Source organism: Salvia miltiorrhiza, chromosome 6, assembly GCF_028751815.1.
Source record: "Salvia miltiorrhiza cultivar Shanhuang (shh) chromosome 6, IMPLAD_Smil_shh, whole genome shotgun sequence".
Lineage (NCBI taxonomy): Eukaryota > Viridiplantae > Streptophyta > Magnoliopsida > Lamiales > Lamiaceae > Salvia > Salvia miltiorrhiza.
The window spans coordinates 8751313-8768532 of record NC_080392.1 but is presented as its reverse complement, the minus strand read 5'-3'; the positions used below and the strand labels follow the sequence as shown (position 1 = coordinate 8768532).

Genomic DNA, 17220 nt, shown 5'->3' with positions numbered 1-17220 from the left:
TGGCCTTCCCATTCATGCTGTCCTCCTTGGATTTGTTCTTCATTTTATTGCAGTTATCAATAGAATGTCCAGTGATCTTACACTTAGAGCAGAAGGCCGGTAGTTGTTCGAATTCAAATTCGACGTGAAAGGAACGTTCTTCCCCGTCAACCAGCAAAGCCTCTGGAAGAGGACGCGAGAGATCAATTTCCAACAAAATTCGAGCATAATGTCCAGCAGCACCACGTGCAGAAGCCCCATCAACTTTAATAGGCGATCCCATCGCCCTTCCAATACCCGTAATGACATCCAGAGTCCAAAATTCTAAGGGCAAATAATAAATGCGCATCCAAACTTCACAAAGTGATGAAATTTCTTTATAGGGGTCGAAGAATCTCACCCATTCGCGTAACCGCATGGTTCCGAAAGGTAACTCCCAAGAAGTGCTTTTCTGAACTATCGTCTTGTCTTCAGCGGTATTAAATTTAATAGTGTAAAAGCTCTTTCCCATGGGGATGATTTGCCAATCATTGTCAATATTCCAAGCCACCTGAAGATCACGTTTAAGATCCGTGAGAAGACGCGGCTTCTCTCCTTTCCTAAGAAGAAGACGACCAATTAAAGCATGCTCAAATTGATTTATTTTGGGCAGCAGATGCTCTTTTGGCACCCTAAGCGTGGGTATTTCACCAGAGAAGTCCGGTTGCAGCGAAGTGAATCGATGAACAAGCACATCCGGCGTACGTTCAATTTGTCGGGGTCTCCTCAGAAGTGAAGCAAAAGAAGTGGTGCTCGGCCGGTGAAGCTCTGTCGCCGAGGCCTTCTTAGAATTGTCTCCCTTGATCAAATCCTGAACCTTAGTATTGGATGTAGTGAATTTATGAACTTGTGAATGTCCAGAAGGTCTACCAGCAAAGGACGTTGTCGTAGATTCCTCAGCCAAACCCTTTGAATATTCAACAGCAGATTTCTCTTTGTCGTGACATTCTCCATGGCTTATGACGTTGAGTAGAGAAATTATTGGAAACTTGAGGCAGATTCAGCCCTGCCTTATCAACCATAATCGGCAACTGTTGTTGGTTGATTTGCATCGTAGGCGTCGGTGGCTTGCTCGGCGACATTGGCGGCATCGGTTGTTGCGTGCTGGCGATCTCAGCAAAGGGCTGCATGGGCGGCGACTGGGCCGGTGAGCAGATCTCTTCTTCAGCGGCAGAGAGGTTCGGCAGTAGCTGCGGAGCTTCATCAGCGGCTGCGGCGGGAGCGGACCTTCGCCAGTTGCTGCGTGGAGACGTCGGAGGCGGAAGGGCGGAACGCTGGGTGGCTATGGGAACAGCCCGGTCGCCGGTGATTGGGAGATCCATTTCTCTCTCAGATCGCCTTAGGAACAGCGGTTCCGGGTCTGGAGATGCGAATGAAGACTTGAGCGGAGACGGGAAAGGATTCGGTGGGGAATCGCGGTCTGCCGGAGCTGTTGACTGCGATTGCTGCAGACGAGCGGCGTTCGTCTCCGCCTTGTGGGGTGGCGGGCCGCCTAACGGCGTTACTCTCCGCTGACCGGAGCCAGATTCTAGCGGGCAGCCAGCGGTGGCGATCGGCCTGGTCGTGCTCCGCTCGTACTTCTACATTTCCCAACTTCGTAGGACAGCGGGGCCGGATCTGGAGAATCGCCTTAGGAACACTGCGGGGCCGGATCTGGAGATGCGACGGGAGACTGAAGCGGTGGTGAATCGCGGTCAGCCGGAGCTTATGACTGCGATTGCTGCGGATCGTCTCCGCTGACTGCGGAAAGGCGCGAGCGGCGTTCGTCTCCGCCTTGTCGGGTGGCGGGCCTCCTAGCGGTGTTCCTCTACGCTGACCGGAGCCAGATTCCAGTGGGCAGCCGGCGGCGGCGATCGGTTATATATATAGGGAAAGGTTCAAGAAAGAATCACTAAATAAAAGAAGAACATAGAACCATTTTCAGCCATTCGATCATCAAGATCTACAGTGGATGCATCATCATATTGGATGAATGCAGATCCTGGGTTCGAATCCTGAAGGGAGCAATTTTTTTTTATTTTTTTGAGTGCATTAATTTTAATAGCGAATGCATTAATTTTTACAATGGATGCATTAGATTTGATGGTTCTCACAAATAATGTAGTTCTCTCAAATACCACACCATATATATATATATATATATATATATATATATATATATATATATATATATATATATACGTGTGAGATCATGTAGTATCCACTCCCCCCATAGTATATAGGTCCAAATTCTGGACCATACAATGGGGGCACGTGACGCGCTAGGAGCACGCCACATGGCAGCAGCCTCCCAAAGGCTTCCAAGGCCAAAAACATGAAGGGGTAAAATGGTCATTTCGATTTTTATTTTATTTTTTCATTTTTTTATACCGAAAATCCATTCTTTTTTCCCGCGGCCGTCGTCAAAATTATGCATATGATTGTACACCAATATGCATAAAGATAAACCCAGATATGCATGACGCTAGATAGAAATATGCATGGAAAAGTATCAGTATGCAAACCATCTGGTGTCTCTCACTGTCGAAAAATATTATGCATATTTGTGTCGAATGTTATGCATATTTATGTTTTTTTATGCATATTCGTGTTGAACTATATGCATAATACTATGCGACACCGTCATGTAACTCTCGCCGTTGGTCACTTGACGGGTCACACATTGATACTTTCTCATACATATTTTTATCCAGTGTCATGCATATTTGTGTTTACCTTTATGCATATTGGTGTTCAATTATATGCATAATTTTGACGACGGCCCAGGAAAAAAAATAAATTTTCGGTAAAAATAAATAATAAATAAATAAATCAAAATGACCATTTTACCCCTTCGCATTCAGCCCGCTCCTAATGCGCCACATGGCAGCAACCTTCCAAGGTTTGTGGCAACCCGCTAGGTACTATATACTATTATAAGGGGGTGGATCTACATGATCCACTCCATATATATATATATATATATATATATATATATATATATATATATATATAGAGAGAGAGAGAGAGAGAGAGAGAGAGAGAGAGATGAATGTTATGCTACATAGCTTATGTGAGCACTACATTAGGGAGAGGTTCTAATAAAAATCTCTTTTAAAATGAGAGCTAGGAACATAATCTTAGTCTTTAGAATTGGAGATCTAGAGGTTAATAATTAATTAGATAATTAGCCGTTTTTTCTTCATTTTGTATAATAAAGGATAACAATGCAATTTTGTTTATTTTCAAATATAGTAAATATAGTTGGCGAGAATTATGGGGTTTGATTTCAATATTTTCATTATTCCATTAACATTCAGTTTTCGTTTCTTTCTTTTATTGTTTAGTCACTTTGTGTTCTTTTTTAATATTTCATTGCATTAGCTTTTATAAATTAACTAAAATTTAAAAAGTAAAATAAGGATTCAAAGATAATATTTCACATATTAAAATATCAATTTTTTTTATTTTCATTTTAAATACTTTTTTTAGATGTTAATCAATTTAAATAGTTGCATAGTTGAAGGTTTCGAAGTTCTGAGTTGCATAGTTGAAAGATTAGTAGTTTCTGAGTTGCATAGTTGAAGGATTTGTAGTTGCATAGATGAAGGATTCCTAATTGCATAGTTGCATATTTGAAGGGTTCGAAGTTTTGAGGTGCATAGTTCAATGTTTCGTAGTTTCATAGTTGCATAGTTAAGTGTTTTTGTATATGCATAGTTAGATGAGATCATTGTGTTGCTCAATTGTTGTATTTTGTTGCTTGGATTTGATCCTGCACATAAGAAAAATTGTGAAATCTTTTAATATGTAGTAGTGATTTTATATATTGAATTAAATAAAGATGGGATTATTAAGGGATTATAATTCACATAGTTGCATAGTTCAAGGATTCGAAGTTTTGAGTTGCATAGTTGAAGGATTCGAAGTTTTGAGTTGCATAGTTGAAGGATTCGTAGTTACATAGTTGCATAGCTGAAGGTTTCGAAGTTCTGAGTTGCATAGTTGAAAGATTAGTAGTTTCTGAGTTGCATAGTTCAAGGATTTGTAGTTGCATAGATGAAGGATTCGTAAATTGTAATTGCATAGTTGCATATTTAAAGGGTTCGAAGTCTTGAGGTGCATAGTTGAAGGATTAGTAGTTTCAGTAGTTGCATATTTAAGTATTTTTATAGATGGATAGTTAGATGAGATTATTATGTTGCTCGGTTATTGTATTTTGTTGCTTGGATTTGACCTTGCACATAAGAAAAATTGTGAAATCTTATATTCTTATGCACCAATTTAATCTATGCAAATATAATGTATAGTGTAACAATAATACATTTCAGACGTAAATATGTAATCTGCAACAACAAAAGCATATTAATTTATGCTATGTAACAATAAAAATATATACCTGTTCAAATTTAAGAAAGAGAATATCACTTTACCCACACATTACAGAATTCGTACAAGCTAAAACTATCATCTGTGCAACACCAATTTTTGAGCAAAAGACCACCATCAAAATAAACAACTCTAAATATTGAAATAGATATGCACGATTAACATATATGCATTTTGCTTAAGGCAATTATGCAACTACTACATTTCATATAAACATGACAAAAAAAAATATATTTGCATTTTTATATCAATTTTTTTCATCTGTGCAACAGTTACCACAGCTCTGTGCAACAACATAAAACAAACAATTTGTGCAATTAGTAACCATAAGAAATGCAACAATAATTTATATTCAACTTTTAAAAATAAAAAATATATATTTTTTCCACACACTACAACAATCGTGCATGTAAAAATTATCGTCCGTGCAACACCAATCTTCGAGTAAAAAATCAACATCAAAATTGAACAAAACTAGATATTGAAATAGACATGCACAATAGTAAATATATATGCATTTTGCTTCCTAAATACAATTGGAGTGAGAGAATATGCACGTTTGTTTTACCCTACAACAATAAGTAAATGCAATTGAAGTGGAAAATAAATGGTTCCTATAATCACGTTAGGTAGTTATTAAGCAAATATTTTTTTTACATTTATAACCTTATTATATTTCTATAATTTATTGAAAGAAACCGTGTGCATCTAGAATAATTTATCCCATCCGTTTATTTTATGTAAATCAATGGTTTAGATTAGGTTCCTAGTTTTCATCTTAAGAGGGGTTTCTATATTAACCCCACCCCACTACATTATATATATATAGGGTGTGGTTCTAGAGAGAACTCCATTATTTATGAGAGCGTGAGAACCATCAAATCTAATTCATCCACTGTAAAAAATTTCTATTATCGGCAGAGTATTCTAAATTATTGTTAAGGTTAAATAAGTAAAATTCTAAATAAATTAAGATATAAAAATTATAAATATCGTGAACAGAAATGTGTTCATCAATCTAACCTAGCTACATACAATCAACAGAACCAAGATTCACAATTCTTCATCATCATCAACAGAAACCAAATTCAGAAAACTAGAAACAAGATTCACAAACTACAAATTCACAAAACTAGAAACAACATTCACAAACTACCAAGAAAGTGTGAGCGCGGCATCATCAATAGAAACCAAGATTCAAAAAACTATCCCTAGCTAACCCAAGAAAGTATCATCAGCTGTGTGGGTTTCACCTTCACTTGGTTTGATCTTCAGTATCATCAGCTGCGTGGGTTTCACCTTCACCTAATCACCTTCAGTTTTGGTTTCTTGGTGGGTTTGATCACCGTCACCTTCAGTGTTGGTTTGATCAGTATCATCAGCTATTTCGTGGTGGGTTTGATCACTTTCAGTTAAGTCTAGTGAATTGTGAGCGCGCTTCCAAAGATATCCAATTATCGCCACCGCCGCCGCCATGCGGTGGCGGAAATTCTTATCACCAATTGTGGGGGGTTGTGCGAGGGCTTTGGCGACGTCGACTGGAGACGTCGCCTCTTAGGGTGCCTCCAATAATGATCTCAGTTTTCAGTTTTCAAATTGTCCACATCAGCTTTAGAAACCCATCTACTTTTTTATCTAACATCTCCTCCAATAATAAACCAGTTTCTTACTATTTGAGAGTCCCACCATAATACATACTCCCTTTATATATCTATATATGTTTCTAATTAATTTTATTTGTATTATTGTTAATATAATATTTATATATTTTGATTTTATTTTTAATTTAAAATTTTATATTTTAATTATCTAATATAATAAATTAAATCGACTTTATAATTTTAAATAATAATTTAAAATTCATTACTAAAATTGCTAAAACTGGGTCTGAAATAAAACATGCAAAATTATCTTTTTAAAATGCAAAATAAAACACAATACAATGCAAAATAATTAAAACACATATAATGCAATAAAATAAAAGAAGCTGGCCGCAAAGAAAATAAATGAAGCCAAAGAAAAAGAATTCAAATGGCATGCTTTTTAATTAGAAAAAGTAGGCAACAAAAGTACTCTCCTCCGTCCCATCGAAAGTGGTGCATTTCTTTTGGGCACGGGATTTAAGGAGAATAAGATTGTAATGTAAAGGTGTGTAAATGTGTGTGGGGTGACATTGTTTGTAGTGTAAAATTATTACCAAAAAAGAAAATGCACCACTTTCGGTGGGACAGTCCAAAAAGAAATACGCACCACTTTCGGTGGGACGGAAAGAGTAATTTTTTTTATTTTTTTTGAAAAAACGTCTAAAATGCTTGCGAGCTTAAATATTTGGGTCCCACACGTCAGATAAAACTGGGTGCAAACTTGCACCCAATTTCTTAATTTTTTTGAAGAAACCAATTCCTAATTTTTATAACGGTAGTTCTTGGTTTGAGAAACAGGAAAAAACACCGTTGGAGGCACCCTTAAGAACTCGGCCCAAAACTTCCACTCCAGCGTCTAGAACGAACTTTTGTTGGAATATAAAACTTGATTTGTAAAAATAAGATATTTTGTAAAAGAAAAATCTAGAATCAAAGAAAGTGAAAGAAAACAAAAGAAAATAAGAGAACATAAGAGAGAATTCTAGAAGCTAACTAATTAAGTAAGAAATTAGAAGAAAATTCTAGTAACTCATTTAGAGCCCCAAATCAAAGTCGGTGAAACCAACACCACCGACATTGTAAAGCTATATTAATATATATGTATTGCATCAATTTGTTGTGAGTGCATCAGACATTAATCCAATTAGCCCAAATCTCTATACCCTTTGTTACATATACAACACACACGTCCACACACATTCACAAATCCTCCAATTTTAATTATTCTCCCATATAATATCTATATTTCCAACAACTTTCCCAGTGCTCTGATTGCTCTCGCTGCCGTCATTGTTTTTGTGTGAAAAATAGATATAAAAGCATTTACATCCTCCAATTTTAATTATTCTCCCATATAATATCTATATTTCCAACAACTTTCACAGAGCTCTGATTGCTCTCGCCGCCGCCATTGTTTTTGTGTGAAAAATAGAAATGAAAGCATTTAGATCCTCCAATTTTAATTATTCTCTCATATTCATTTTGTTTTTTTTATAAGTGTACTATTTAGCTCATTTTTTTGTTTCTCAATAAGTGTCCCATTTCAAAATTTGAGAGTATATTTATGACATTTTTCCTATTTTATCATTATTTAATACTTGTATGAATGTAACAATTAGTTGTATATATGCATTTATTATGATAATTACTAAGGTTACAAATGTAAAATATCTTATTTTATTGGTATGTCTATTTTGACGGATGAGTAATTACTACGGTTACAAATGTAAAATATCTTATTTTATTGGTATGTCTATTTTGACGGATGAGGACACTTAATAAAAAACGGAGGGAGTATATAATATCTATATTTCCAACAACTTTCTCAGAGCTCTGATTGCTATCGCCGCCGCCATTGTTTTTGTGTGAAAAATAGAAATGAAAGCACTGTAAATGTGTGAAGTTTGTAAATGAAAACACTGTATTTATAGACTTACTTTGGAGTACATTCTGCATGATAATTATTATCATTGCGGTTAACTAACTACAACAGTAAGATTCCTAACAGTTATATTCTAACTGCTATATGTTATGCGAGTTGTTGCTGTGTGGTTTTGGGGGTCAGCTTTTGCGGATAAGGGGGTTCTGTCCTCTGGAGCTTGGATCCGCAGTATGGTGGTAGGGCTGTGTTGGAGATGGGGTTATCTCGGTTCACTGGGCTGTTTCGGGGTTGATTCGGCGGGGTGGATTCAGGAGCATGTTTTCAATGATGTGTGGAAATCAGAGAGAGTGGGAACTGTGTTGTATGTATTGTTTGCTGAAATCACATTCTGGGGAGTGGTCTATGGCATCTTGCACAAACTTGGTATCTATTGGAAATTATAAGCTCATAACAAAATATGAAGGTGTATTTCTACTTTTGGATCTGATTGTGTATAGGTATTATGTGTATCTAACGTGGTATATCATTCCAATATGATAAACAATAAATTATTCAAGCAATTTGAGTGATAATTCTTGAAGCCAAATATCATAAATTCAAAATTTATCAATACTTTTTATAAACCCATCCAACATATGTACAAATTCAAAAAAATAAAAATAAAAAAAACCAAATTAATTTAACTTTTATATCATAAAATTTGTTGTTTTTTTTTTAAAGTATATACCATGACTTTGTATATCATTTGCTTCTAGCACTTTAAGTCATGTTAAATTTCGTATTTTTTAAAAGAAAAGTTATGTAAATTTTCTATGTCTTGAAAGAGAAAGAGTTCATTGGCTATTCAACGCGTCACTAGAGCTGCTAATAATTTTTTTTCCACTAGAGCCAAAATTCGCGTATTTTTTGACAATTATCAAAGTTCGTGAAAAAAAATAGTCAAAGTTCATATATTTTTTAACAACTTTTAAAATTCGTAATTCAAGACGAGCCCAAAATTCTTGTATTTATGCGTTAATAACCCTTAAATTTACTATCTTGATTAATTACAAGCACATATGTGGTTGAAGTAAACAAGTAAATTTGTATTTGAAATGAACTCATTGAACAAGTAAATTTGTATTTGGATTGAGTTTCGGTTGAGAGTTTGAAGTAGTCGAAATTAATTCTTATCATGTGGTTCCCAAATTATATACCAAAAAGAAATTTACGCAGAGACCAAAAGCAAAATAAAAATAAAAAATAAAAAATCAAATGAAGGTTATTTAAGGACTGGTTTTATCAATGACCAATCAAAACCGGTCATAGCTAAAAGACAAAGAAAAAAACAATAAAAAATGTTAAAATAATAAATAAAAAAATACACAACCGATTATCAATTTGATTGCAGACCAACTGAAGCAACCTTAATTGTTGGTTTGACATGTGGCAAGTGTCATCATTTAAATATTCTTATTTTATTATTTTTGTAACCATTTTTATACCACCATATTTGTGGTTAAAAATATTTCCATACAGAAAATGTCTTCTGCTCTATAAATATAGCACTATAAATATAGCAGACAACAACGATATAGTTCATGCATAATCTTTCTTCCCTATTTCTATTTTCTATATCTTCCATACTTCTATTTCTGAAAAAATCATCATCTGGATACATGGATCCAAATAATCCAAATCCTTTTCCAAACTTCCAATCTTTTTCAACTCTCTGTATTATTCAAATTCCCAAGATCAACAAAACTCTTCATATTATCAAAATTCTCAATTTTCTCCAAATCTCACTCAAATTCCTACCTTTGAACAAGTACAGTCACCACAAAATATTACTCGGGCTTTGTTTACTGAAGGTCAAAAGTCAGAAAAAAATATTTGGTGTGTAAAAGAAGATGTAGCTCTAATGTCATCTTGGTGTCTCGCTAGTGAAGATAATGTACGTGGCTAAAATCAAAAAGGTTTGTCTCTGTGGACACGAATTCACAAGTTGTATGAACAAGCTCAAGCAGATAATCCAGAAGAACTTAGCGAAAGAAATATCGATATGATAAAAAGGTCGTTGGAAACGACTAAATGAGAACGGAAACAAGTGGCCATATTTTGATATATGATTCACGTGCCCGTGACCAATTTCGGATACCAAACGAATACATACAAAAATCACGTGCCTATTACAAGAGAACAATCTTACTTGCAAATCCGGCGATGAGCGACTCCAGAGTGAATCTTCCGACTTGTTTCCCACGGCAAGACTTGACGTAGGGTGGCTGCGAACTTCAAGTCATTTCCACCTTTTAGGAATGGCGTCTCCCTCTGCTCTCACAGAACTCTCTCTTTTTCTACTCACACGTTAATGCTCAAGTAATTAGGTTTAGGGCTTTCTTATTATTTATACCAGGTATTAGCCATACGTAAATAATAAGCCCATAAACTTAATTAAACTAAATAGAGCCCAAGATAGAATAATTGAGAAAGGACGTCCCCTTATAGAATCACGCCTTTATTGGGCCAAGCGGGGATCTACTAGCTCGTATAAAGTTTGGCCTCCCAGTGCTCGATTTTCTTATTCAGCCCAGAATAAAATCGATACACAAGTATTAATTTATTCCACTAGAAAATTAATACTGAATTACCTCTTTATTCTTTAGGTGAGTCGGGGCTAGCATTATTCTTAATTAATCCCCGTGTTTAAGATATCTGATATCCATTAATTAATTAATTCATCTGACGATCAATTAATTAATTAATCAGTCGTTTAATTATAAACGACATCTCGAGTGCTACCACTTAAATTTATTATCGTATCGGAACTAATTCCATCTGCAGGGTTTAATACGATAAACTTATTAAGTTTCTCGAAAGGATATTATCATCCTGTTATTAGCAGGACACAGATCCTTATTGCAATATAATCGTATGTCAAATAATAATTGCTATTACCCAAGTATCGAGTATATTGAGCTTCAAGAGAACTCTCACCCATGATAAATCAAAGCAATAGTCAATATATTATTCACACCGATTAATCCAACTAAGGTTAAGATTATTTAAGTCGCTGAGATCTTGATTCTTAATTAGTCAGAATATAAGAATCCATCTCACTGTGATCCTGTTCAATACACGAAGGTACTGACATAAATAAATAGCCAAGACAAAATATTTATCCATTTATGCTACAATCTAAACCAGCAACTCGTCCATAGTTGCCTCAATTGTGAACTCAATTTATATCTCAACTTTTTTTCAATTACATGATTTTCTGTGATCTACAACACACCATATAATCTATAGTATGACATAAATTGGACTATAATATGATTATGCAATAACAATATTTCAGATAGAAGAATCATAGTGAACTAAGGAATCAATGTGTAGTAGCCCGCTCTTTTATTTTATGATTAAGAGCAATAAATGCAATATTTATTTATTACATCTTTCAGTTGTTTTAATCCAGTGATTAATATTCAGTTAATTCAGCTTAGAGTTCTGAATTAGATGCCATTACCTGAGGTGACCACGATTGAATTATTGAGCAGTTAATGATTTATTCCAGAATGATTATTGACTTAGCAAAGTCAAGTTATTATTTTATTTGTAATAGAAATGTTATTTCTATTTATTTAACATTATTACTTGAGTCGTGAGTTTACTCCGAATTGTGAAGTGAATTAACTCTACGGATTTAATTTAGATTTATTCTATGAGTCACGATATTAATAGACGAAAAGTCAGCTATCGAAATACGAGAATTATTAGAGTATTTAGTATTATTAGCAAAACCCGAGATTAGTTTTACAGATACGCTATATTAGCAAGACCCGGGATAAATATCAGATACTGCTTTATCAAGATACTGAAGGATTTTATTAATCACATCACACTTTACACTTACAAACACCATCTCTCCCACTCCTAGCTACTCTAGACTATCCTATTACATCAAGAAGAAGAAGAAGAAAGAATAGGGGCATGCGTGAGGGAGTGCAGAATAGCTGTGTCAGCAGCTCACCCTCCCATTCCCTCTGTAGCAGCAGTTCGGCCATGCCAAGGTACATCTAGGGGTCTTTCAGCCACCCCTATGACTGCCACATCCTATCAACCCACTGCAGCCTCAAAGCTATCAGCCAACATCCACCCTTAGGCTATCCACAATCGTGACATTCATCCAACCCAACCCAACCCAACTTTTTAATAAAATATTCATTTCTCTCTCATCCACCTACACAACCCACAACCTAATATAATTTCTACTCCCAATGGTGACACCAACCCAACCTACATATTTTCACTTTTCACTTTATTTTTAATTATTTAATATCTAAAATACAATATAAATTAAAATAAATATTTATTTATTATATTTAACAAAATAAAATAAATATTTATTTTTATTTTTCAAAATTTGTAATCATACTATAACTAAACATTGTCATATATTAGACACTTAACTCAATCACAAATGAAGATTACAAGAATTAAACACACAACTGAAATTAAATAAATCAAAGTACAATACGTGAAACTTAAAAATACAACTAGAAAATGCAAATTACATATTTAATACAACTAGAAAATGCAAAATACAACTGAGAGTTAGGATAATTTTGGGAATTTGGATAGAAATAATTGGGATGATTTGGATCCATAACTCAAAATGAAATGAAATTGAGGAGAAGTGAGAAATTTAGTTTGTGTGTGAATGAACGAAAATTTGAGTTCTATTTATAGAGTTCAAATTAATAAGAATTTTGATATAATTTTAATAGTATTTTCTTTATTATAAATATATAAATTTAATTTCATTAAAATAAAGCTAAAATAAAGGGACACATGGCAGCATATTACTTAACATCAAAATGGTGACCTGCGAGGCGGGCATCCGCCTAGGTCAAGCAATTCCATGCCTTTTCTCATTATTTTAAATAAAAGTTGATTTGTCGTGTAGCTGGTGACCTTTAACAAAGGTCACTTATGTTGGTAGCCTTATACAACCCAGCCATCAACTTTTTCAAGCTCCCTTAGTGCAACAGAATTCGAAGAAAGAGAGAAGGGATGAGACTTCTGCCAAAACTCCAAGGTAAACCTTGGCTCTAATTCCTCAACTTCCTTCTTGAATTTCAGCCTGCATTCAGTATGAAAACAATCCACAATTCATTTCAGTTCCTATCCTCTGGATTCAACAACAGCAGCAGCCAACCATGCACCAAACATTCGCAAAGCATTCAAGGTATTCATTGAGCTCCATATACTATTTTCCCATCATACATGCTCTACACTTAAGCATGATAAACAAACAATACGATTTACGAATACATAGTTTTCGGAAATCACATAATCAGTTTTTATGTGTTATTCATGAGACAGACAGTGAGGACTTTCGAAATAGAAACAAACTACTATGGCTAGTTTTACCCACTGCATAATCGAATTATAGAAATACTAGAGCTCAATAAAATCATGAACTGGGTTTACAACAAGCTTTGAGTTTCGTTCACAATAGAGTATTAAGAATGAACTTAGCTTTCATTAAGGAGGGGAGGCTGCCCTGTTCCGCCTAACCGAAGAGCGTCGGCGGAGGCAGAGCTCTGCTGCTCGTCGGGCGAGATCAGGGGAGAATCCGACGACGACGACGACGGTGAGGCTCTCGCCAGTTCACAGAGCGGCAGCGGAGGTTACCATGTCAATTCGTCAGGCAGGAGTTAGGGCTCCGATTCCAAACCTCGATTGAACATGTGTACGTCTGCCTTGGGTGGAGAAAAGAGGAAGCAGAGCCATGGGGCGACAATCATCGCCGGATTTCAGAACAGAAGCGGCGTCGCGGGAGAAGACGCCGGCCGTTCTCCGGCTTCTGGATTCAGGCGGCGGCGATTTCGATTCAGGAGGAAAATTAAGACTTTCTTTTCTTTCATTTTCAGTCGATTGAGGGCGGAAATTGGGAGGAGAAATAGAAGGATGGCCATACAGCTCCGCCGGCCTTCAGCATTAGCGACGCCGCCAGAATCTCTAGAGAGGTGGCCGAGCCTCCCAAATCGAAAGAGGAGAGGGAGATGCAAGCTCGGTTTCATGAGGGAATCGAAGGCGGACAAGAGAGAGAAGAGCGCCGGACTCAGGCGCGGCGACGGCCGACGTCGGCCGGAGCCGGAGGCGGCAGAAGCCCTTATGGAAGTGAGCTGTTGAGCGATTCTGAGAGAGAGAGAGGATGATTGTTAAGGAAGAAAAAGAGTTGGGCTCTCATTTACATTGGGCCGAAAAAAAAAAAAAAAAAAAGAAAGAGGAGAGTTAAGAAGGCTGCCCTTATTTTTTCCAGTGGGCCGATTTATTAGAGAATTGGGCTGGAATTCTTTTTAACCAGGCCCACATTCCCTCATTTAATTATTTGGGCCCAGACTTCTTACTATTTATGTATGGGCTGTCATGGTTAATTGATTGAACCCAGTTTCTTTTATTTTATTAGATTGCCTTATCATTTATTGAGCCCAAGTAGAGATTGATTCTAGAATTATTAATCGATTAATTAGACTCAGTTAATTCTAAATATGGATAAATTTAGAACGAGATTATGAGATTTGCTAAGCGGGTTAGCAAACCCTAAGACAATGGATAAATTAGAATTAATAATCCGATATCATAAGATGAGCTTTAATCCTATAGTTTGGATTATTATTAACGGAACACGAGACATGCATAATTATTTTACGCATTCTCCTTTACTGAGAATTTTTCTTAAGACAAATGTATTACTTTATATTCTCGCATTAAAAGGTCAAGTAGGCGAGTAAAAGCTAGTCAGGAGTCACTAAGCTATGGCAAAGGTTTGCTTATCAGGTGGGTTTACTTTCATATATATCAAATGAGATTAAATGTTACGTTGAACAAGTTATTTCATTTTAAAATATTTGAACTGAAAATATTTCAAGTATTGTCTTGCCATAAAATGTTTCAATTTCAGTATAATATCTATCTGATGTGGCTTTGCCAGTTATGTAATCGAATTCGGGTCCTGAGCAGTTGATAGCTATCCTGCCAGGGCTAGTGTACACCAGTGACCGTGAGTCATCTAGTGGGTTGGCCGGTCAAGTGACCGTGAGAGGTGGCCACCTCTCCGGCACGCAGCTTCAGATATGATAGATTATGAGAACTTAGACTGCAGTCGAACTTTAAGAATCACAAATGAATTTAGTAAGCTTGGGCCTATTTAGCTAAAACTCCCTTGCTGTACTGTTTATGATGGCATGACAATTTACAGTTTCACGAAGCATGATCATATGTTTACCTAGGCATACGTGTCCACTGAGTATTTTTGTACTCAGCCCTGCATATATTCCTAAATGTGCAGGTTGAGCAATGGTTGATGAAGATGAAGTGAGGAGCGGAGCTTTTGTCATAAGTTGATTGAATAAACTCTTGGATACATGTCTTCATACATGTAATCAGATTATTATTTCCGCTGCGTATTCTTAAGTAATAAGCCTTTTGAATTAAGTCGGATTCATCCGAACTTACTAGTTATTCGAATCTTTGTGGCTAAACTTAAGTTATATTATAAATGTCCCCTTCACTGTCAATGATTAAGTTCGATCCTTCATTATATTTTTACCCCTTTCTATCCCTGCTTCTAATCTCCCTCCCTTAGTCATGGTTTCCCGGCTTAATTATCCTTAATTAAGTCCGGTCGTGACACAATGTATACAAGCATAAAGTCTTGCTTTTAGTATACAACCCTTCAGAATGAGCCAGATAGATGTTGAAAAAGATGCTCATGCAATTTATAATGAAACATGTGGTTGCAAGTTTCAGGATTTAGTTGTATTCAACGAAGTCATGTGTAAACACCCTAAATGGAATGTTTCATTTGAGGGCTCAACATGACTACGTCCTGAAGATGAAGTTTCTAATGAAGAGAGTGGTGGCAACTCCAAAAGATCAAGGACTTCCGAACATGGAGATTATTCTGCACCTTCCAACCCAGAAACTCCAACTAGTGATTGTTCAACTATTCCTCGTCCTACAGGGAGAGATAAAGCCAAAAGAAAAGGAAAAGGTAAGATATCAGAATCTTCATCTAATAATGAAGTTGTTGCAGAGATTCGTGCTTTGAGACTAACTAAAGACAATGAGGTCGAAGCAATGACCAAACTACACGAGGCTAGAGTCGTCTTGGAGCTGAAGAAGGAACAAAGAAAGGCTATTAAGATGAAGGAAGTTATGTTGAACACATTGTTGGCAAAAGATAATTTGTCCCCGGAAGATGAAGAGATGAAACGTCGTCCTAATTGAAATTGTGTTTAGACAGTCAATGTAGTTTCTTTTGTTGTAATTTTAGTTTATGTGTTTTTAATTATATGATTATGGAATTTTAAATTAGTTTCTATCTAATTAATGTAATATCAATGAGTACAAGCTTTATTTAGAAGCTAGTTATGATGCAGAAGTTATGACAAGCTATATTTACACGCATGATGCAGAAGCTTTATCATAACTTTACCATAACTTTATCAGAAGCTAGTTGGATAGTATTTCCAAAATTTATCAGAAGCTATGGTCATTGATAAGATAATGTGATGTGTTGTCTATTCAACTCTGATGAGTCAAAAATCACATGTACAACTTAGCTATACACTATATTTCTTTCGCCAGACTCTTTCTCTTCTCAAGTATAATTTCTTTCTCTCTTATTTTACAAATTTTCACTCTTGAAATGGTAGATTCAGATTCAGGTTCCGACTCTTGCAATTTTGACGATTTTGATGAATGGGAAGAGCGAGTCGCTGAACAAAATCATCAAATCGATCGCATCATCGAGGGTATGCTCCTAGCCAATCTCAATCTAATTGATGGAGATCCCGCTCCCCAAGCAAGAAGAAGGAACTATAACAGAGAACGCGAGATTGGCGAGCAACGTTCGATTTGTGGAAAGGCCGACGTATACTCCTCAGATTTTTCGACGTAGATTTCGCATGCAAAAAAAATTGTTTCTTCGTATAGTGGAGGCCATTACTGCCAATGACGAATATTTTCAACAAAGACCTGATGCCATAGGTAGACAAGGTTTATCACCGTTGGTGAAATGTACTGGAGCAATACGGGTGTTGGCGTATGGTTCGTCAACTGATGTTGTTGATAAATTCTTGCGAATGAGTGAAACTGTAACAGGGACATCTCTAATAAAATTCGTAGAAGGTGTCATTTCCTGCTTCGGTGATGAGTATCTCAGAAGGCCTAATTTGGCAAGGTTGCTCTATGTTGTGGAAGAACGTGGATTTCCGGGCATTATTGGTAGTATTGATTGCATGCATTGGGAATGAAAAA

General features: G+C 36.0%; 1 protein-coding gene and 1 long non-coding RNA gene across 2 annotated transcripts; both read left to right on the top strand.

Annotated features, from left to right (window-relative positions):
* Positions 1-12900: 12900 nt before the first annotated feature.
* On the top strand, positions 12901-15484 carry LOC130988457 (uncharacterized). Its single transcript, XR_009090105.1, has 3 exons — positions 12901-13138; positions 14674-14736; positions 15248-15484. It is a non-coding gene; the product is annotated as an uncharacterized LOC130988457 (long non-coding RNA).
* A 1261-nt stretch (positions 15485-16745) lies between these two features.
* Positions 16746-17216, top strand: LOC130990451 (uncharacterized). The gene has a single exon (XM_057914684.1). The coding sequence runs from the start codon at positions 16746-16748 to the stop codon at positions 17214-17216; it is 471 nt and encodes a 156-aa protein (XP_057770667.1).
* Positions 17217-17220: the final 4 nt, after the last annotated feature.